At 41.5% G+C, this 23842-nt stretch overlaps 1 protein-coding gene and 1 non-coding gene across 3 annotated transcripts in view; both read right to left on the minus strand.

Annotated features, from left to right (window-relative positions):
- Positions 1-23397, minus strand: part of Lrig2 (leucine rich repeats and immunoglobulin like domains 2) — a 50930-nt gene extending 27533 nt beyond the window's left edge. For both annotated transcript variants that reach the window (XM_036190632.1, XM_036190630.1), the window contains exons 1-8: positions 22920-23397; positions 7548-7613; positions 4494-4568; positions 4121-4255; positions 1909-2052; positions 1663-1806; positions 1050-1193; positions 701-844 (exon numbers count right to left, since the gene is read on the minus strand). In XM_036190632.1, coding sequence (XP_036046525.1) covers positions 701-844; positions 1050-1193; positions 1663-1806; positions 1909-2052; positions 4121-4255; positions 4494-4568; positions 7548-7613; positions 22920-23155 — 1088 coding nt within the window. In that variant the 5' untranslated portion in view covers positions 23156-23397. The remainder of the gene's footprint in view (positions 1-700; positions 845-1049; positions 1194-1662; positions 1807-1908; positions 2053-4120; positions 4256-4493; positions 4569-7547; positions 7614-22919) is intronic.
- On the minus strand, positions 2210-2317 carry LOC118586466. Its single transcript, XR_004945349.1, has one exon. It is a non-coding gene; the product is annotated as a small nucleolar RNA U13 (small nucleolar RNA).
- Positions 23398-23842: the final 445 nt, after the last annotated feature.

Genomic DNA, 23842 nt, shown 5'->3' on the forward strand with positions numbered 1-23842 from the left:
TGGACTTGTGTATGCTAGGGTAGTATTACACTGAACAAGGCCAATAATCAATCAACAGCAGCAGCACCATATGTAGCAGTGTGTGCATATACACACACACTCCATTTAACCAGGCATGATAATACATATCTATAATCCCTGTACCTGTAAGGCGGAGCTAAGAGTTCAAGTCCAACCTAAGCTACACATTGAGATCTTGTCCCAAAAAGAAAAAAGGGGTTGGTTTCTTTGGGGCAAAGCATAAAGATGTAGCCCAGTGTTAAAGTGCTGGCATAGTATGCTCAAGTTTTAATTCACAGCACAGTCCCCAAAGACCTAAACACATACACACACATACACACACACACACACACACAATACGCAGCAAACTACTAACAGTGTAGTAGTATAGACCGCTACCACTCCACAGGTGCATCCTTCCAGACGAAGTCAGGCGTTCTGGTACACTATCCATCAAGAGAACAAGCAGATGACTGCATTCTAACACTGCCAACTGACCCGGAGAGGCTTTGCTGTTAGCAGATTAATTCAGAATTAAAGTATAAACTGCTCTAAGGGGTACTTATGGGATAGCGAACAAAAAAACCACAAAATGCTAACATATATCCATTTTCACATTGATTAGTTATTTACATTCATTTGCTTAGTTTCATTCTAAAACAAATTTTAAAAAAAGCAAAAAAAAAAATTAAAAACTTACAGTGTTTGAAGATTGGAAAGAAACCTAAATACACCATCAGCAATATGAGTGACTCTATTGTCCCCTAAATTCAACCTCTCTAGGAAACTCAAACCCACAAAGGCAGATTCATCAAGGCGGGTCAGTTGGTTATAGGACAAATCCCTAAAAAACAAGAAAACAAAGAAACAGTTTAAGTAAAAAAAATTATTGTATTTAGCCCAACCTACAAATTTTACTCTATTGACATGCTAAGTTTAGTGTTTCTAACAAAGACTGAGGAAACAGAGATCTCATGACAACCATGAACATAAATCCTCCGATCTGCTCTAGTCTCATACCCTCCCATGAAACACCACTCCACACTTACAGTTCAGACAGTCTCTGGCAGAACTCCCATGCATCAGGGCTGATTCTTTCGATAGCATTCTGGCTCATATAGAGCTGCTGTAACATCCGCAAGCCATACAGCCACCCTTTGTTCACTCCTGTAAGGTTATTATGCTCCAGTTCTCTGGACAATTAGAGAGAGAAGTGAGTAACTCAAACAAGGCCTTCCATACCACGATCGTCAATCTCCATTAAATGCTTTGACAGACACCTTTGCTGAACTCGAGTGACCCAAGAAACTTAAGAACTAGCCCTGAAGGGACTAAGCAGATACAAAACCAACACATCAAGTAGTACAAGATTCCTGATTCCGATAAACTCTGGCAATTTTGAGTCAAAAGCAATAGAATTTAGTTTTAGATTGAAAAGTTTAAGAATGATAACAAAAATGCCAGTTAACTAAAAAAACTTAAAAGTTTATAAAAGGAAGGTATGTAGCATGTGTAAGGCCCTGGGTTCAATTGTGGAGGGGAGAAGTAGAAAGTGAAGGTTGTTTGCCTTTCACCTCACATCAGAAAAAAACGTTTATCTCTGTTAACTAATATTAAAAGCCCAAAAAGAGTCCTCCCAACTCTCCCTATCCCAGTACTTACAATTCTTCCATATTATTCAAGCCAAAAAATGCTCCATCTTTGAGTTTGCTAATTCCATTCCGTTGCATTTTCAATGAGCGTAAAGAATCAAGCCCTTGGAAGGTAAGGCCTTCTACAATTTTAATCCTGTTTCTTTTCAGTTCCCTTAAACAAAAAATTTTATAATTAGAAAATTGGCTGAGTTACTCTAACAGTAATTTGTAAAGGAAAACTTGTCTCTCACAATCCATCAATTTTGTTACTCACAAGAATTGGAGATGAGGCAGCTTGAAGACTTTAGGTGGAATCATGCTAATTCGGTTCCGGTTTAATTTTACCACTAATAAAGAACCTGATAAGTTGTCAAAGCAACCGGCCTCCAAGGTGGTTATCCTATTATTACTCAAATTCCTAAAATGACAAGGTAGCAGCAAAAGAAAAGAAACAGTGATAACTAACCAAAGTCTGTACCTCTGGCTCCAATTCCATCAATTAACTATACAACATTTTGACAAAACATTTAACTGCTATCTCCCCAGCCCCCCAAATCAGGCTGGTTTTTTTTTCATGTCAGACAAAAGTCATGTGCCAAGGTTGCAACAACATCATGGGAGGCACAACATGTCATGCAAAGGCATGAATACCCAATCATCATGCTTATGAATCAAAAAAGAATCTTAACTGATATTTGTGTGTGTGTGTGTGTGTGTGTGTGTGTGTGTGTGTGTGTGTGTTATCCAGCTGAGTATGCACATTGTGGGTATAGAGGCCAGAGCAGGATGGGGGAAGAGAAAGGTACCTCTATCATTCTCTGACTTATCACCTCAAGAAAGGGTCTCTCATGGAACCAGAAGCTCAGTCGCCCATGGAATCAGGAATCTATCTATCATTTTGGCTAGGCTGGCCACCAAACTCTCAGGATATGCCTCTCACTACCCCCAATGCTGGAGTTACAGACACACACAGCCATGTCCCTATTATATAGGGTATTTGGGATTTGAACTCAGGTTCTTGTGCTTGCAGAGCCAAGCACTTGTATCCACTGAGCAATCGCCTCAGCTCATCAACTGCTGTTTTAATTCACAAATCACTTACTTGCTTTCTCCCTTTATCTACAAAATTAATTATGTTAGGGCTGTAGGTATAGCTCAGTGATGGAGTGCATATGGCAAGGTCCTAGGGGTTTGAACCCCAGCCTTAAAAACAGGGGAAAGGTGGGGCATGGTGGTATATACCCTTAATCCCAGCTCTTATAAAATAGAGGTAGATGGATCTCTATGAGTTTGAGGCAAGCCTGGTCTACGTGGTAAGTTCCAGGCCTGCCAGGACAACACAGTGAAACCCTGTCTCAAAACAAAGGGGTGGAAAGTAAAGCAAGTAAAGCTCCATTTCATTTAGGATGTTACAAAGTAGTGTGCATGAATATGCTTTAGAAACTGGCATGCATGCTAACTACCATCATCAATACACAGGGTAAGCTACTGTTTAACAAACAGTAACAAATCATTCATTCCTATTTACTTTTTACAAAAGTAAATTACAAAAGCTGATTAGGACTGGAGGTATGGCTCATGGGACAGCAACCGCCTAGCATGATCCTGGATTTGGTTCCCAGTACCAAAATGAAAAGCTCTCAAACTAAATCTTGGGCTGACAAGATGGCCTAGCAAATAAAAACACTTGCCAAACAAACCTAACAACCTGAATTCCATCCCTGGAACACACATAAAGATGGAAGAAAAAAACTGAGCACCAAGTGGTGCACACCTTTAATCTCAGCACTAGGGAGGCAGAGGAAGATGGATCTCTTGAGTTCAAGGACAGACTGGTCTACAGTGAGTTCTAGGACAGCCAAAGATACACAGAGAAACCCTGTCTCAAAAAGCCAAAAGAAAGAAAACCAAATGGGGGTTGGGTTGGGAGGAGGTAGGACAGGGGAATCTGTGGTTGGTATGTAAAATGAATAGAAAATATCTTAATAAAAAAAAAATTATTTAAAAAATTCAATTCAAAAAAAAAAGAAAGAGACAGAGAGACAGAGATGGAAAACAAAAACAATTCCACAAAGTTGCCCTCTGACCTCCACACTCTCACTGTAGGGTAAGTGTATTACATCACCCCATGTACAATAACAAACAAATCAATGTTAAAAATTAAATCTTGAACATTGCTCTCAATGTCTAGCATTTTTTTTTTTTTTAAACTGGCAACAGAGTATTCTTTCTTTTCAGGTGAAGTAGAAGAATAAATAACCCCAAAAGCCCAAAGCTAAGCTTGCTTTACACGTGAATATCAAAATTAAATAAACAACAGGCATTTGAGGGAATGTAGTTAACCGATGAAGGATAGAAATGCACTTCAAAGTACATCTAGAAAGCAGGCAGTACACCAGTTACTGGCCAACCCACTGCTCCCTGTAGTTTACTCATAAACTACTCTTCCAATCAGTTCGGTAAATGCAGGTCTCTACTTTACTTACAGGTACTTCAGCGACATTTGAGGAAATGAAGATGCCGTGATCTCTGATATTATATTGGAACTGAGGTCTAAACTCTCGAGAGCAGAGTAAAGCTGGAATGCTTCTGCATGTATTTCTGGTATTAGGTTATGTACTCTACAAAACAAGGATTATACTGAAGTTATTGCCAATGATTCATCCCAGGCCACAAGGATACTAAATAATTAGGATAAACAGTATGGGCACTTGAAAAACAAACAACAGGTACTGTTATACTACAGTGAAAGCAGAGTGATAGCAGGTGTTGGTTCTCCAAACAGGGATTTCTACATGGACGCACGCACGCACGCACGCGCGCTCACAATTAAATAAAAGATCTGAAATCTTAACTTACAATGAAAGTAGAGTAATATTAGGTGTTGGTTCTCCAAAATATGGGATCTCTGTTAGCTCATTGTAATTCATTTTCCTAAGCAAAAGAGAAAACAGTTTTGTAAGTTTAATGGTGGAAATTACCTCCTAAATTCTGGTTTTTGGCTAATAGGCTAGTATATCCAAATTTGAAAAGGCCTGTAACACAGAATAAATTGACTAATATAAAATTGTGGTTTTGAGAAATTAGAATGTTTTTCTTTTTTTAAGATTTTTATTATTTCTAATTCTGGGAGAAGAGGAGGGTTGTACAAATTAAGTGTGGTGGCCCCTAAAGCTTAAGTTACAGGCAGTAAGTAGAAAGCCACCCAATGTGAATGACAGGAACCAAACTCAGGTCCTCTTCAAGAGCAGTATGTGTGCTTAACCAAAGCTGAGCCATCTCTCCAGCTCTGAGAAATTGGAGATTTTAATGTGTTACTTCATAGTAATGATCTACCATTAAAATCAGTATTAAATGCTACATGTGGTTTTAGCACATCTGTAATCCCATTACTTGTAGGAACAGGAAGGAAAATATAAGTTCAAAACCAACCTGGACTATAACAGAAAGACCCTGTCTCAAGAAGCTACAGCAACAACAAAAATCAGTATTACAAAGACTTGGACCAGATATGATGACACATGCCAGCAACCCCAGACCTTAGAAGATGGATGTAGGAGGACACATAATCCAAGGACAACCTACACAGTACATTCTAGATCTGTCTAAGCTATGTAGCAAGATTCCATCATTTTAAAAAAGGGAGTTGAGGAGATGAAGAGATGGTTCCATTGTTAATAGCACTGGGTGCTCTTCTAGAAGACCCAGATTTGATTCCCAGCATCCATATGGCAGCTCACAACTGTCTCTAACTCCATATCTGACTTCCTGTTCTGGCCTCTGTGGATCCTGTTTGCCCGAGGTGCACAGACAAACATGCAGCCAGAATACCCATACACATAAAATAATAAAAACACTGTTTTTTAAAAGGGGGTTAAGAAGTGATACATTTTAATTTTAAAAATGTTTAAAAAGGATGTGTAGCTCAGTGGTAGGATAGTAGGGTAGCTGTGAGATGTCTCACATGGTTGTTGAGAATGGAACTCAGGTCCTCTGGAAGAGCAGCAAGTGCTCTTAACCACCGAACCATCTCTCCAGCCCTTCGTTCAATTTTTTTCACAGCATCTCTAGATTAAATATTCCAAAATTCAGGCTGGAGAAATAAATGGTCCAGGCAGTAAAGTGCTTGGTATGCAAACATAAGGACCAAGTTAAGATCCCCAGCACCAATGTAAAGCTGAATAGAGTAGTACACATCTGTACACCCAGTACTAAGGTAGGGGAAGTGGAACTAGGCAGACCCCTGGTGATCAATGACCAGTCAACCTAGCTGAATCAGTGAGGTTCAGGTTGAGAGATGCTGCCTCAAAAACTAAGGTAGAAAGAGGCCAAGAACCTGAGACTAGATAAGTCATAGGCCCTAGGGGGAAATCTACTACTATTATCCTTTTAAATGAACATATCAATAAAATGACTCTTAATGACATATTGCTATACCCATAGATCAATGTATCTCTCAACTCTTAGCAGAGAAGCATCTCCTTGAAGTAGACAGTAATTAACTGATCAATGTAGTGGGTAGTCATTCCAGCTTTGACCTGGAAGTTCCAACCCCCACTGAGGCTTCAGTAATGGTCACTCCTACAAGGCGGGACTGAGAGAGGACGCTGAAGACCCGAGTTTCGCATGCCAGGGCTCTCTTGGTTCCAGGACCCTGGACGCTGGAGGTAGATCAAGCAGAGTTCTCCAGAGAACACAGCCAGACTGCGCCATACCTTTGCCAGACCCTACAACCTACCTATCCCCTCATTTGTAAGTTACCCCACAAAATAAAACTCCCTTTTAACTACGTGGAGTGGCCTTAATAATTTCACCAATAGATCAACATGCATAGTTAAAATTTGGAATGTTCAGTCCTAAATGGAATGTTCAGTCCTAAATGGGATATCTGTATCACACTCCTCCCAAAGTTCAGGGATGTACGTGAAAGAGGGGGCAGAAAGATCCTAAGAGCCAGAGGTGTCGGATGACTTCAAGGAAACAGCTGTCTTCTTAGACACAACAGGGCAAATGCACACATGAACTCATAGAGACTACAATGGCATGCACAAGACCTGCACAAGCTCAAGCCAGTCAAAACCCCAAGGGAAAGTGGACACTAAGTCCTACTCGAAGACAAAAAGCTATTCACAACTGGTAACTGCTGGGAGAGGGAATCAGTTTTTTTCAATGGAGTGATTTTGAGTAAGGAAGGCTCCACATTCAGAAATAGCCAGCCAACACAAATGAGACTCCATGTTTGTTTAGGGATTTTACTTGTTTGTTTGTTTGGTTTTTAAGAGAGAAAGAGCATTGGACTAGGTAGGGGGCAGAAGCAGGTGGATTTTGTAAATTCAAGGCCAGCTTGATCTACAAAGTGAGTTCCAGGATAGCCAGGGCCACACAGTGAGACACTGTTTCAAAAATCAAATGAAGGAAAAAAAAAATCAGGGCAGTGGTAGCACACACTTTTAATCCCAGCACCCAGGAGGCAGAGGCAGGCGGATCTCTGAGTTTGGGGCCAGCCTGGTCTACACAGTGAATTCCAGGACAGCCAGGGCTACAGAGAGAAGTCCTGTCTTGAAAGAAAAACAAATCAAAAACAAGAAAAATAGAGAGAACCTGAAGTTGGGGTGGATAGGGAGATGTGTGAGGATCTGGGAGGACTTGGAAAAAGGGAAAGAATATGATCAAAATATACGAAATTCTCAAAGGATAAATAAAAACATTATCTTAAACAAATAAGGTAGGCAAGATATTCAGGAAGACACTTAATGCCCATTTCTGGACTTCACAAGCACATACAAAACCACAAATACATACACACACACACACACACACACACACACACACACACACACACACCAAAAATACTCAAATTCATAATTCGGTTATTTCAAAGACTTTAATACTGAATAAATAAAAATAACTTACACTTCCTGTAAAGTTTGTGAGTCCAAGCTGATGTTCCAGTTAGACAGCCGGTTATGACTCAAATCCCTGAAAGAGGACAGACATAGTTAAGCTCAGTGGTGGAAGCGGGACCTCAGACAAAAACAAAACAGGAACTAGCTAGATACTTCAGTGGTAGATGGGCTCAATGAAGGCTTTATCACTCTGAGTTGTAGATTCCCCTTCTCACTCATGCTACATACTACAGGGAAGCAGCTTTGATAATCAATTAATTATTAAAGTGTTTAATACCACCCAGAGCCTGAGGTGCCATTACTGTGGTTGTGCAGTGCTCTCAAGGTGTAAATTATTTACAGAATGCTGAGAAGTCACAAATTCTGCAAGCCAACCACAAAGAATCTCTGCAGCCACAAAGATACGGGAGTTTTCTGCTCAGTCAGATATGTCCACTTCTGTGTCAATAATCTTTTTTGTTTTCAAAAATCAACAGCATTAGCCAGGCAGTGATGGTGCATGCCTTTATTTAATCCCAGCACTCAGGAGCAGAGTCAGGTGGATCTCTGTGAGTTCAAGGCCAGCCTGGTCTACAGAGCTAGATCCAGGACAGCCACCAAAACTACACAGAGAAACCCTGTCTTGAAAAACCAAAAAGTCTACATATGTAATCATACCATTTTGGAAAACCATCCACTATGAAGTTATTGTACTAAAAAAATCCTGAATGAGACCTACATGCTGTTAAAATGAGTTAAATAACTTATCATCCATCAACCTCCCCATTCCCACACAGCCATCCAAGGCTCAGACAGCATCTCCAAGGAGGATGTAGAAAGAATGTAAGAGCTGGTGGATGGGGAGAACTATGAAATGCTGACTTCCAGACAAGATATGGCTATTGTACTCACTAACTTGCAACTACTGTGGCTATCTGCACAACACACCAGGCAAAAGTACAGCATGAATGGGGAGGAGCACCCCCCAACACCATGCCCCAGCCTTGGCAGAGGAGCCACTGACAACCTATGACTAAAGGAGGGAGAATCAACCACAAGCACACATAATTTAAAATAATAAAATACATTTTAAAAAATAAAATAAGAGGCTAGCTGTAGGGATACACACCTGTAGTCCTAGCATTCAGAGACCGAGGCAAAAAGACTATAAATTGGAGGCATGGACAACACGTTGTAAGAATCTGTCTCAAAAACAGAGGGGAGGTAGGGGAGAAAGAAAAAGTCTGGGAACAGTAGGACAGTGCTGTTGGTTATATCGTATACTATAGCGAAAGCTATGACATTTTCCATTATTTGTGAGCATTTCTGAAAATCAACTGAGTTCATGTCTTATCGAACTATGCTGTGGATATCGCTCTGTGTAAATAAAGTTCTGTTTGGCCAGTGGCTAGGCAGGAAGTATAGGCGGGACAAGAGAGAAGAGAATTCTGGGAAGTAGAAGGCTGGGGGGAGACACCGCCAGCCGCCGCCATGAGAAGCAACATGTAAAGACACTGGTAAGCCACGAGCCATGTGGCAAAATATAGATAAGCAGAAATGGGTTAATTTAAGATAGAAAAAGTAGATAACAAGCAGCCTGCCACAGCCATACAGTTTGTAAACAATGTAAGTTTCTGTGTGCTTTCTTGGTTGGGTCTGAGCGACTGTGGGACTGGCGGGTAAGAGAGATTTGTCCTGACTGGGCCAGGCAGGAAAACTCTAACTACAAATGGCGCCCAACGTGTTGGCAAGAATTTCCACCTAAAACCTGAGAAAAAAGATTTTAAGACAGAGCTAAAAACAGCTTCCTAGGTGTCTCTCTCAAGTTAGCGGCAGCCTGCCGGTTTGAGCTACTATGGTGGGTTCCTGGCGTGTGCGTCTGACCTGCAGTGTGGCGGGAATGAGGAATCTACAAGTGGCACTTTACTCTGCTGCGTGGTAGATTTAGCCTTTGCCAGTTTAAAAAAAAAAAAGTTTCTGGGCTATGCACTGCTTTGATAGAACTGCTTCTGATAGTTGATGGTATACATGGCTCCAGACCCAGAGCTGGCAGTAAACTGTACCACCGCCATGTTGGGAAGCAGGGGTGGGCGGAGCCAGCAGCCACAGCAGTGTTTCAGTCTTACAAAGATGGATATTACACAGAGAATCTGGTTTGTCTTGTCTTTGGGATTTTTAACTACAGAAAAAGATTTGATCGTAAAAGCTGTTGAGTTAAACAAGTATGTAAATTTTAAAGGTACCTTAACTTCAAAATTTGGATATAAGGATATGTTGCTTTGGAAAGGAGTCTCTGCTTTTGTTTCCACAGAAAACCAGAGGCTGTGGATTTGTTCCAGATTAAGATACATCAGGTTTGATCAGCCAAGACCACCTGAAAGGTCTCCAATGACACCATGGCCCAGATGATCCGACATCCAGAATGGTTTCAAGGCAACTGGCTCAGAGGTTCACCCTAATGGACTACTCCACAATCCTAAAATTTTCTTTGTGTCCCCATAAGATACAGCGCTCCCCTCCAGCAGGAAGTAGTAAGAGAAACTACGCCCAATTTCCCAAAATTATCAAGCTGGCTTTGGAGATGGAATTGGCTCACTCCTTCTCTAAACCCAGACGTATTTTTAAAAGAAAAGGTTAAGAGATTCTTGTGTCCCAAATCAGAAGAGCCCTCTGGTGCAGGACAGAGAAAAACCACTATTTTATTTTAAACAGGTTGATTATAAATGCAATCTCTTTCTAAAGATAAAAAGGGGATATGATATAGATATGATAGGATGAAAGGGTAGATTAATGAACTTACTTCTAAAGAGCAACAACTTGTTTAAAATGTTTTACATTGGTATAGACTTTAGTCTATTGATACAAACTTAAAGTTAATTTTGTTATACTGTGTGTATATTTCTACTCTTGTTTAAGGTATTATGTTTGTATAGCTCATTTAAAATTGTAATGGATAATTAAAAATAGATTAATAATTAATCATCTGTGATAATCATACTCATAGCCATGTTAGTTAAGTCTTCTGGGTATACACAGAGATATTTCAGATAGATAGGTAATCTTCAAATACTTCAAAGACCTTCAGAATATGGCATTTAAAATATTTTTAAAATTTAGACTTTCTGGACAGTGAGACATGTCTGCTCCTGGCAGCACCAATTTACTTCAGAGAGGAGGATGGGCATTGAAGACACTTCATATCTTCACCTTAGCAAAAATAGCCATTTGGGCAAGAAACTGTTCTTGCCTGGACTGCTTGATCGACTGGACATGCAGGACCCATAGAAAGGTGACCACTAAACTTTGCTTGACAAAATGGTCCTTCAGGTTCCTGCTTCACAGAGGAAACTACCAGACATTCTACAGGACATTGAGAGAAGTGACCGAGAGACTCTAGCCCTGTGGGCTGAAGACAAATGCCCCAACTTTACAAAGGAACATTAGGTGACTGTCCAGGCTGCCAGCTGTCTCTGTCTACCTTGCAAGACTCCTGAAAAATGCTTACATCCTTCTCCCGGTTCTCAGGTAATATTATATCCTTCTGAGGTCTTTGATGTGGTTGAAGACTAGATAGTTATAATTTTGCTCAGTTATGATACAAGATAAGTTAGATATAAAACCTTAGGCTCACCAATATAAGATAGAATATCTTCTTTAATAATGTAACTATAATTCTTGCTTGATAATTGTTTTGTTATATGTAATTTTACTATGTAAAAGTTAAAACCTTCCTTAAAAAAAAAAAAGAAAAGGGGAAGTGCTGTGGATATCGCTCTGTACAAATAAAATGCTATTTGGCCAGTGGCTAGGCAGGAAGTATAGGCGGGACAAGAGAGAAGAGAATTCTGGGAAGTAGAAGGCTGGGGGGAGACACCGCCAGCCGCCGCCATGAGAAGCAACATGTAAAGACACTGGTAAGCCACAAGCCATGTGGCAAAGTATAGATAAGCAGAAATGGGTTAATTTAAGATAGAAAAAGTAGATAACAAGCAGCCTGCCACAGCCATACAGTTTGTAAACAATGTAAGTTTCTGTGTGCTTTCTTGGTTGGGTCTGAGCGATTGTGGGACTGGCGGGTAAGAGAGATTTGTCCTGACTGGGCCAGGCAGGAAAACTCTAACTACAGAACTATTTATTATTTCTTTTTTTTTCCTATTTATTATTTCTAAGTTAAAACTTTTAAGTGTGAAATGGACATTAAAAACAAGCCATCAATTGGGGTTGGGGATTTAGCTCAGTGGTAGAGCGCTTGCCTAGCAAGTGTGAGGCCCTGGGTTGGATCCTTGGCTCCAAAAAACAAACAAACAAACAAATAAATAAAGCTATCACCAAGGCAGTGGTGGTGCACGCCTTTAATCCCAGCACTCAGGAGGCAAAGGTAGGTGGATTTCTGTGAGTTGAGTTCAAGGCCAGCCTGGTCTACAAATCGAGTTCCTGGACAGCTAGAGACAGAGAAACCCTGTCTCGAACAAGAAAATTAAACAAACAAAAAAACCAAGCTATCTTAGCTGGTGATAGGAGATAGACTCAAGTGGGATCTCTGTGAGTTTCTGGCCAAACCAGAGTGCCAGAGTGAGACCTTGTCTGAAAACAAACAAGCAATACCAAAAAACCTATCTTATCACTTAGAATATTGGTTTAAGGGCTGGTGAGATGGCTCAGTGAGTAAAGGCACTTGCTGCACAAGCCTGCCAACCTACGTTGATCCCTGGAACCCAAGGTAGAAGAGAAAACAGACTCCACAAAGTTGTTCTCTGACCTCCACACTCATGTACCACAGGCACACATCAGGTCCAAGGTCCACACACATACTCACACCAAAACTTTCATTTAAATAAACAACATGTTGTGAAGATCTAATTACAGAGCCATATATCAACTGAGTTTCTCATCACTAAAATAACCCATGATTCCTCAGTAACAAACATAGGTTTTGTTTGTGTTTTTATTATTTTGTGGGAGGAATTTAAATTAGCTCAACTGCTGAGCTATCTCTCCAGATCTCTCCAGTTTACTTACCTTTTCAGACACAGTCTCTAAATGAGCCTGAAGCTCACTCACCATTTCCACTAGACTGGCTAGCTACCAAGCTTCTGGGATCGACCTGTCTCCATCCAATACACTGATGTTACAGGCATGTACAGCCATGCCCACCTTTTACGTGAGTGCTGGGGATTTTAATCAGGTCACCTTGCTTTCACAGCAAGCACTCTTACCCACTAAGCCCATCTCCTGGTTAACTCAGCATCAGGTTTAACAGCATCCCAAAGAAAGACTGTTATGCTCAGGATTATCTATACTTTTCCCAATGAAACTTGCCATGATTTAAATTATATGAGCATAAATAAATAAATAAATAAATAAATAAATAAATAAATAAATAAAATGAACAAGCTGTAATAGTATTTTGAAACAAATATATTAAATACAAAATAAGAGAAACCCAAAAGAAACAGCATTTAGTTTCTAATTCTTATTACAGTACACTTTCCACTGTTGAACTGTTCATTGCTTAATTGTAAAATTGTTCATCACTAGTTATCCTGGTAACTATTTTACAAATAATATAACAACTCTCCACCCCTTTTGGAAGCAGGGGTAAAGAACATATATTCCTTTAAAAAAGTAAAGTTTATATAAACTATTCCATTCTTTTGGGGATTGTTCTAAGTATAAACTTAGTAATTTGGTTGGGATAAATGTTGCACAATCCTAATTATCTTAACAATAAAAAACCCGGAGTCAGATATTGAGGGTGAAAGCCGAAAGATCAGAGAAGCAGAGCAGCCGCCACCAGAGACTTCTTATCTCTATGAAATCTCAGACTGATCCCAGAATGTCCCGTCTCTAGGAATCCTCAGAAAGAATGGGCTGCATCCCATAGCCACCAGCTTTATCTTCCTGTCTCCACCTCCCTAGTGCTGGGCTCAAAGGCATGCACCACCATAGCCTGGCTGTTTCTTTTACACTGGGTCAATCATGTAGCCCAGGGTGGCCTGGAACTCCTGATCTTCCTGCTTCCTCCTCCCAGGTGCTAGATTAAAGGTATGTGCCATCACTGCCTGGCTTCTATGGTTAACTAGTGGCTAGCTCCACTCTCTGATCTCCAAGCAAACTTTGTTAGAACACATACAAAATATCACACAACAGGTAAAATTATTTAAATTGCTTTCATTTTTTTTTATTTGTATCAACTGAACAACCTAACATTTTTCATGACTAGAGTAATAGAGAATAAGTTGAGTCATCTACTTTGGCACACTAAAGAAAATATAAGAACGCATTCAAGCCCTTCTTTAAACATTTTTGCTAAGCTGTTAATATGATCTTTCTCCATTGGTTAAATGCCAGTTTTTCATTAGGCTAGGATGACTTTTAAAGACTAAGGCAGGGCTGGGAAGATGGCTCAACAGTTAAAGTACTTGGCAAGATTAAAGACTAGAGTTCAGAGCCCCAGAACCCACATAAATGTTGGCTAGGTGTGGTGGTCCACCTGTAATTCCAGTCTCCAAAGGCAGAGACAGGGGTCCCCCCAGCAAGCTAGCTAGCACAACCAGATCTTGGCATGACTGAGAGTCCTTCCCTCAAGAAATAATGTAGAAGAACAATCTCAAAATCAATCTCTTGTAGTGGGTATCTGTTTTGCCTATGACCTTAAAGTACTGCCCCTCAAGATGTAGCAGGTAACTGTTCTACCTATAACCTTGAAGTACCTAGGTGCCCCTGGGGCGAGGCCTCGGGGCTACCCTTAAGACCTGAGACACACATAAGGATCTCTTCTCTCCCACACGGGCTTGGATGGTGGGGACTGACTCAGGCAGCAGAACAGTTTGGGACAGCACCTCAGCCTTCCAGGACCCTTCCATGATTCTCCTATTCTGTCTAGGAGTTTTCTTTCCTAATAAATTCCTTTTACCCATTAAGCAGACTCCCGTGGACTTCTCGAATTAATATCTCTCCCCTCCCCCCTCTCTCTAACACACACACACACACACACACACACACACACACACACACACATAAAATAAATCAAGAACAAAACATGTATACATAAAATTTTAGAACTATAAGATTGGGCTAGACAGATGGTCACCAGCTTAGGGTGTACGGTCACCAGCTTAGGGTGTACAGTGCTCTTCTGAGTTCAATTCCTAGCCCCTATGTCAGGCAGCTCACAATGCCCTATAACTCCAGCTTCATTGGAGATTGGATGCCTCCAACCTCCAGGCACTTGTACGTACAGATTGACAGACAAATTAAAAACAAAAGATATATTTGTTAAAAAATGCTATTTACGTCGGGCAGTGGCCTGTAATCCCAGCACTCGGGAGGCAGAGGCAGGTGGATCTCTGTGAGTTCGAGGTCAGCCTGGTCTACAAAGCGAGTTCCAGGACAGCCTCCAAAGCTACAGAGAAACCCTGTCTCGAAAATAAATAAATAAATAAATAGATAGATAAATAAATAAAAAAATAAAAATAATATGCTATTTACTGAACTTATCATACCATCCTTTGGGCCCTCTGCTGGAAAAGTAGAATCAAGTCTGAAATAATGCCTTTTCAATTGTATCCTCTAGTATTACAGGTGTAGGACAGTACTGCATCATACCTCTGTGAATGTAAAATAGCTTGTACCTGCTTTATGATATGTAGTAGTGACTGTGCTTTATCAGAGATGTTGCTCAGAATGTTTTCTTTCCAGATGATGATTGAGAAACTAATTAAAAAAAAAAAAAAAAATGGTGCCAGGTACCACAAGAGTAACAGGACTGTGCTGTTTTCTGGGGCTGTTTTTTATTTCCTTTTTCCTTTTTCCTTTTTTTTTTTTTTTTTTTTTTAATGGAGTGTGCTGGATGTCTCTACAATTTTGTTCAAGTGAATGCAGAACCTGGAAAAGCTGTTGCTGCTATTGATGCATAACATACTGCTATTATTGGTCTTTTTATATAAGTATAAATATAAATGTAAACATATATATATATATATATTAAAATTTTTTGAATTTTTGGAAACTAGCTGTGCTGTCAACTTTGGAAAAAAGTATCCCAGTTTACCGTGTTGAGTTGGCATTGTACAGAAATTTAACAGCCATATTGGTCTAGAAATGTTGAACTTAATTTTTTTTCCCCATTTGTACAGGGGTAACGCACTGTATTAAATATGTAAGGTCTTATCTATGTGGGTTTGATTACAAAAACTAATAAAGTATTCTCTAAATAATGAAAAAAAGAAAAAATGCTATTTACTAAGATGAAAGAAATGCATTTTCAAGCATTAGGAAACTATGTGATTATAGTAATAAAAAGCAAGAACATGATTACTCCCTTGATTACACATGTTGTATACTGGAATTATAAAGGGGTTTATTGTTTTTTTAATTTATTTTATGTGCATGGTGTTTTGCCTGCATGTATGTCTATGTATCTTGTGCATGCTTGGGACCTGTAAACAAAACAGAAGAGGCATCAGATCCCCCAGTTACAGATGGTTGTGAGCTGCCACTTGAATGCTGGGAATTGAACCCTACTCTCTGTAAGAGCAGCTAGCGATTTTAACTGCTGAGCCTTCTCTCTAGCCCCTACAAAATATTTTTAATAAAAATAAAGCATATTGATCAGTACTTAAGTGGGTCTTTCAAAGCATAAAGGAATTTTGAAGAATTAAGCAAAACATAGATCTTCTAAATAGGCATTTAAGAGGCAATGACAACTTGGGCTGCAGATAGAGCTTAGAGGAACTTGCTTAGCAGGAGCAAGGCCCTAGCACTCTAAACTATTTTGGCTAAATGGTTCTCCACTAACACTGGATATTAGTATAACTAGGAAGGATTTAAAAATATAGGCTGATGAAAAAACCCTGTCTTGAAAAACAAACAAACAAATATATATATTGAGCATTCCTAACCAAAAAATTCAAAATGCTCCCAAGTCCTAAACTTTTGAGCAGCAATGTAATGACATAATGCCACAAGTCAAAAATTAGACATACTAGTGTCCAGTGTGATGGTTCACAGAATGATTCTAGCACTCAGGAGGCAAAAGCAGGAGACTCATGAGTTTGAAGACAGAATGGACTACTTACTCAGCAAGGCCTTGCTTGTCTCAAACAAAAAAAGCTGTTTCCTGGTCCACCTAGCTGTGAGCAAGTCACCAGTGTGCACCTTCTGCCATGGAATCTTCCTTTCCAGAATAGACTGCATCTCTCAGAACATGAGCCCAAACAAATCCTTCCTCCTTTGAGTTGATACATGGCAAGTATTTGGTCCAGCAACAAGAAAAGTAACTAATATTAAAAAAAAAAAAAAATTCATACTAAAAAGTGGGGCTAGCCAGGCAGTGGTAGCACACACCTTTAGTCCCAGCACTCTGGAGGCAGGAGCAGGTGGATCTCTGTGAGTTCAAGGCCAGCCCAGTCTACAAAGCAAGTTCCAGGACAGCCAGGGCTACACAAAGACACCCTGTCTCGGGGAGGGGGGGGTGGGGAATGCTGATCATCTTGTTTTGTGGGCCTTAGAACTGGTTTGCAAGAAGAAAGAAGAATAACTTTGAGCTATGGATTAGAGAAGCTCTAGAATGTTAAGAGGCAGAGGTTAGTGAGCCACACACTGATACTAAAATGCTGATGAAGGTATAAACAGTAGAGGTTATGCTCATGAGGCTTCAGAGAACAAGGACTCTATAGAGAATTAGACGAGAGGCCATTCACATTACATTCTGACAAGGAACATGGCTGCATTCTGCCTGTGTTTTGAAATTTTTGGTGAGGCTGAATTCAAAATAATTGACTATGTTTGATGGAACAGCATACATTCAGATTGCGGCAGGGTTACTGCTCAGTATGCTTAGTAAAAAGTTTACAATGAGAATTCAATCAGAAAGTGGGAAATATACAGAAAATGAGCAGTTGAGCTGGAAAAAGAACATGAACCTGCTTAAAGTAGTGAGTATGGACAAATCAGCTACATTTGTTGAGACTGGCACCATTAAGGAAAAATCACACACTTTCCACAGGGACAACAGAAGAGATGCGTGAGTGGAAGACACTATCCATCAATGATCCGACTTGTAAAACTGTAAATTCATTAGAAAAGAGAATAGCTGAACTAAATAAAGTACAGTCACACAGATGACCTCACAGAGAAATAAATGTTTTCAGCTAGGCAAGCACTCAATAGCTCCCGTAGCTGTGGTCCAACAGGGTTAGGTAGTTAGTATCTCCAACATGGTACTGTCAACATGGTACTAGTTTTGCAAGCACACATAATGCAAGAGTGGGAAGTCTCGGAGACTTGAGCCGGGGTTCCAGAAAGCCAGGCCAGGCAGACTATATCAGGATCAAATTCCCCACAGGATCCCCTAAGTAGGCTGTACATGCATCTGTGACGAGGAAACCAAAGGTACAATGGAGAAACTAGGACACTGGCAATGCCAGAAATGGGTTAAATTCAACAAGGAAAACAGAAGGTATCAAGTGAGGTAGGCCCAATGGAAAGACCACATGGCCCCTGTGCAATATATCTGAAAGATGGTGCTACCCAAGTCTACTGGAGAACTGAAGATGCTGTCACAGCCCCAGATACCAGACACAGAGCCAGGGTCTGATGTCTGCCCTGACAAGTTTCAGTCTTCCTTTGGTCTGATCTTTTTTGTTATGCATCATTTATCCTTTAGAAATAATGCTTATTCCGTTATACATTAGAAGTAGGAACCCTGCTTTTTGATTTTACAAGTGGCTCCCAATTAAGACTTGGCCTTAGATGAGACTTTGACCTTTTTGTTTGTTTGGTTTTGGTTTTCAAGACAAGGATTCTCTGTGCAGCCCTGGCTGCCCTGGAACTTGATCTATAGACCAGGCTGGCCTCAAACTCAGAGATCTACCTGCTTCTGCCCTATGAGTGCAGGGAGTAAAGGCGTGTGCAACTACCACCTTACTGAGACTTTGGACTTTTGAACAGTGTCGAGACTGTAAATTTATAGAGACTTGATGAAAAACTTAGCTGGAGTTATTCAAAGGAAGCTAATGTCCTCTATGTAGTAAAGAATTAACCTGTTCACAACTATTCTAAAGGAACAAATGGAAACAAGTCTTAGTTATTGTAACAAAAACAGAATGAGGGACCAGCAAGATGACTTAGCAGGTAAAAGGGCTTGCTGCCAAGCCTGACACCCTGAATTCTATACCTGGGACCCACATGGCAGAAAAAGAGAACCGATTTCCATAGACTGTCTCTGACCTCCACATATGCACCACAGCATGTACCTGCCCACCCCACACACTCAATAAATATGTTAATAAATGTAATTAAACAAATAAACAAACTTTACAATCTCCCCTTAGATGTGGTAACTCATCACTTGGGAGGCAGAAATAGGCAAATCTTTTTGAGTTCAAGGCCAGTCTGGTCTAAGGAAGGAGTTCCAGGCCAGCCAGGGCTATACAGTAAGATCCTGTCTCAAACAAACAAACAAACAAACCACAACAACAAAACACACACACACACACAAACAAACAAAACAAAAAACCCAACCAGCAGGAAGGAAGCAGGCATATACAGAAAGGGATTGTGAACAATGCCAGTTCTCAACATGTGAGCCTGTGGGAGATACTTCATATTCAAACCATAACACCAACTACGTGGCTGAAAAAGGAGAGCTACGGAGACAATACAAAGCTCGGCCAGTTGTGGTGGTCCACACTGCAGAAAGGCTGAAGAGGCAGAAGCAGAGGTGGAAGGACCACAAGTCCCAGGCCAGCCTGGGCTCTATGGCTCAGAGCAACAGTTCTCAACCTGTGGGTCGCAACTCTGTTTTGGGGGTCGAATGACCCTTTCTCAGGGTTTGCCTAAGACCATCACAGGTATTTACATTGCACTTCGTAACAGTAACAAAATTACAGTTATGAAGTAGCAATGAAAATAATTTTACAGCCTGGCGGTGGTGGTGCACGCCTTTAATCCCAGCATAGGTGGATCTCTGTGAGTTCGAGGCTAGCCTGGTCTACAGAGCAAGATCCAGGACAGGCACCAAAACTATGCAGAGAAACCCTGTCTCAGGGAAGAAAAAATGAAAGAAAGAAAAAAAAGAAAAAGAAAGAAAGAAAGACAATAATTTTACAGTTGGGGGTCACCACAACATGAGGAGCTGTATTACAGGGTCACAGGATTAGAAAGATTGAGAACTACTGGCTCAGAGGGTGAGAGTATTTGCCACCAAGCTTGAGGGCAAAAGTCTGATCCACTGGGACCCACATGGTAGAAGGAGAGAATCAACTTCTACAAGTTATCCTCTGACCTCCATACATGGTCATACATACAAACAATAAATAAAATATTTTTAAAAAAGAAAAAGTTACAATTGTACTGGGCCCTCCAATCTATGTATGTAGGTATGTGCTTAATTAAATGAAACACAATAACGAGTTCTGTGCCCAGAGAATCCAATTTTGAAAAACCAAGTATTTTAGAGAATTTCTAAGACAGAGAACCATAAAGATCATATCCAATAAACTGAAAAACAAAGCAGAGTTATGCTTGAGGTGTTGCTCTATAATACAGCAGTTGTATAACATGCCTAAAAACCTAGATTCAATACCCAGCACTGAAAAAATAATAATAAACAGGATTAACAAATTTTGTATACAATTATTTTCATGAGTGCCATAAGTTTGAGCTTTTGAGTTTCCTTAAAACACTGAATGTGCTTTAAAATTCAAGATAACATAAGGAACCCTAAGTATACCTGGCGATGATGTAGCTAATAGCAATTGCTGAAGAATGCTTCAGCTTGGGCTTAAAACAATACAATCCTATGCTTGAACAGTCTTATGAGTTTTTGTGCTAATGGAAGACTCAATTATACTTCTTTTTTTTTTCTTTTTAAAAAAGATTTGTTTGTTTGTTTATTATGTATACAGTGTTCTGCCTGCAGGACAAAAGAGGGCACCAGTGTGGTCTTATATTGTGTACCCTAATAAAATTTGACTGAAGATCAGAGAACAGAAAAAGCCACTAGATTAAACATAGAGGTCAGGCAGTGGAGGCACACATCTTTAATCCTAGCACTCAAGAGGCATAGATCCATCTGGATCTCTGTGAGTTCAAAGCCACCCTGTACTACATGAGACTGACTCAGTATAGGAGAGAAACAGAGCCAGGCAGTGGTAGCACACGCCGTTAATCCCAATACTTGGGAGTCACACACCTTTAGCCCCAGCACTAAAAATGAAGTGATATGGTGGGTGGAGAAAGGTACAGAAGGCGTGAGGAGACAGGAACTAAGGCTTTTCAGCAGAAGTATCTCTTTTGGCTGACGCCCTTTTGGCCGGAGCTCTTTCTGGCTGAGGAATTGGTGAGGGAAGAGGTGGTGGCTGCAGCCGCTCTGCTTCTTTGATCTTTCAGTTTTCACTCCAAGATCTGGCTCGGGTTTTTTATTACAAGACCATTTAGCAATTCGTAAGACCATTTTAAGATTTGTGTTATACACCAGGTCTCATTACAGATGGTTGCAAGCCACCATGTGGTTGCTGGGAGGTGAACTCTGGAAGAGCAGCCAGTGCGCTTAATCACTGAGCCATCTCTCCAACCCCCAAATTACATTTCTATAAGAGAATCATTCTCTAAGACATTTCGCTTCAACTGGAAATGTCATTTTTGTTTTATTTTGTCTTGTTTTTGAAGACAGGGTTTCTCTGTGTAACAGCCCTAACTGTCCTGGAACTCTCTCTGTAGTCCAGGCGGGCTACGAACTCAGAGATCCACATGCCTCTGCCTCCCTAGTGCTACAATTAAAGACCTGTGTCACCACCACCCAGCAAAAATGTCAGTTTCATTACAAGACATTTAAATTTTCTGAATGAAAGCTGGGAATGGCGGGGCAACACTAAGTAAACTGAGGCAGGAGGATTGACAGCTGAAGGCCATCCTGGGCTACTGGCAATACCTCTTCTCAAAACACAAAAGAAAAAACAAAAACAAACAAAAAACCCAAACAACTAAATGTCTGCTTCTGGTGACATTTTGCATTTTTGGTAGCATTACTTCTAATTACTATTTACCTACTAATAATTATTCTTTTTCAGTGCTAGTGATTAAACCCTGGCCTTCATGCATGCTAAACAAGCAGCTCAGCAAGCCTCAATGAAGGATCTCCAAAAGTAGGCCATATTTATTTCAATTACAGTTACATTAAGTCGTATTGTGTTTAAACTTATGTCAGATTCAGTCTATCATAATCAGGTAGCTGTCTCAATAATTTCTTTGAAAAAACACACCTGCTGTATAAGAAAGATGCTATGCTAAGTTTTTAGACTACATTACATGATAACAAGAACCTTGAATTTTGAGCTAATAAACCAGAATTAGCTACATCTGTCACCACCATGAAATGACAATCTGTTACTACGTTCCAACTCTATGTTAACTGTAGCAGTTGCTAATTTCCTCAATGAATATACCAGTTACCTTCTTTTCTGTCTAGCTAACCTATAAATACATACTGCAAATATATACTTAGCCTCTGCAATTAAGGTGTTCTATCTATCTGTATTCTATTTCCAATAAGAACTCAACAATTTTTCATATTTTAATTACATCTCCAAGTTTTCAGTGGTAACTCTTTTTAAGAGGTAACTCTAGAAGACAATAATTAATGCGCATGTCGCTCAGTTAGTGGCAGAAATATAACTGTATGTTGGTGGCTAAGAAGTCCCATAATTACAGTTTTAAATACCTACTGACTCAGACCAATAAGCTCTCCAGGTGCCACTAGCTAATACAAGTTTGTCAGGATTTGAAGTCAGAGCGAGTCCTGAATCCACTCAACAGATAAACAAAGAGATCTGACGTGAAGGTTCTTTGCCTCAAAGCAATGTGGTGAAAACAAAGTATCATGATTTGGGAAGAAAAAAAAATTCTTTCCCTTCTTTAAACTGACTGCTAAAGAATACTGCTCTTACAAAAATATTGAAGGTCAGCAATGACCTTCCTTATGCATGATGAGGTTTTTCAACCCTGTCAAGTATTCAAACTGAATCATACAATGAATGAGCCGATGGGAGAACTGGGGACAAAAGAGAGCGCCTGTGTCTTTTGGGAGAGAGCGTGTTTGCATCACGTGCCCAAGGACCAATCAAGCTGGAACACAAAAATGCTGCAGCCCAAAGAGGGCTTCGCACTTGGACCCGGCCCACAACCATCCACAGTATCCGCTGTGCTCAGGATCCGTGAGGCCAACGTTCAACATCCCCCACCAGCCCAGAACATCACAAACTCCAGGGGCCCCAGACCTTAGTCCCAAATCTTCCCACGAGTCCCAGGAAACCTAGCACTCAAAGTTCACAATCTCCGCAGGGCAATTCCCTTCGGAACCCGGGCTAGCGACCGCGCCCTCGGGCCCTCTACTCACAGGCTGGAGGTGTCGGGGGGCAGCGGGCCTGACAGTGCCCTCCAGCTGGGCGCGGGCAGCTTCCTGCGACTGCAGTCCAGCAGAGGAAGGCGGCAGGCGCAGGGCGCCGGGCATCGGCCGGCCCGGGCGGCGGGCAGCAGCAGCAGCGCCTGCGCAAGGACGAGCAGCCGCGCGAGGGGTCCCGACCCACAGCCCAGGCGCCGCTGCTGCCAGACGCCGCGGGGTGCAGCCGCCATCTTCCCGCGGCCGGGACCCGCTCGAGGACAGAGGCTGGCTGGTTCGGAGAGGCGGCGGAGGACAGATGCCCGCAGGCCAAGCAGCCACCCGGAGCCCCGGCTGTCACCTCTCCCCTCTCAAGGTGAGCGAAAGGTGGCCACGGCGCGACCGCGGGGGAGGGGGCGGCAGTGGGGGGCGTACAGCTGGAGCCCTGACAGACACCGCTCGCCCGCCCCGCCCCACGACGCAACGTCCTCACGCTCGGAAGCCAGCCAATCGGAGCCGCAGGACGAGGTTGCGTCGGAAATGGAGTCCAGATGGGGCGAGGCCTGAGGTGGCCCCGCCCACCGAGAAGGCGTGCATTAAAGTGGCCCTTCCTCCTTCTCCGTGCTTCCTCCGCAGTTCCGCCGCTATTCTTCCACTTGGGGGCGCACTGGGTCCTTGAACTAGAGCGGCGTTCGCTCCGCCGAGTCTTCACTGCGGTTGATCTGCTGTAGTAGAGGAAAAGGACTCTATTCTGTAGGCTGCAGCAGAAGGGAATGGCAGAAGGACTGCCTTCCAAGCCGCAGCCACAAATGAGTGCGGGATCCAAACCTAGCTTCGACCAGCAGGGCGCCCTCTGCGGCGGGTCCTACCCTGAAAGAGGGCGGCAGCTGGTACTCCCGGAGCGCAGCACGCGGTCTCTGTCGGGAGACCTCATGGTCCTG

The sequence above is a fragment of the Onychomys torridus genome, chromosome 6 (assembly GCF_903995425.1).
Source record: "Onychomys torridus chromosome 6, mOncTor1.1, whole genome shotgun sequence".
NCBI classification, from domain to species: Eukaryota; Metazoa; Chordata; class Mammalia; order Rodentia; family Cricetidae; genus Onychomys; species Onychomys torridus.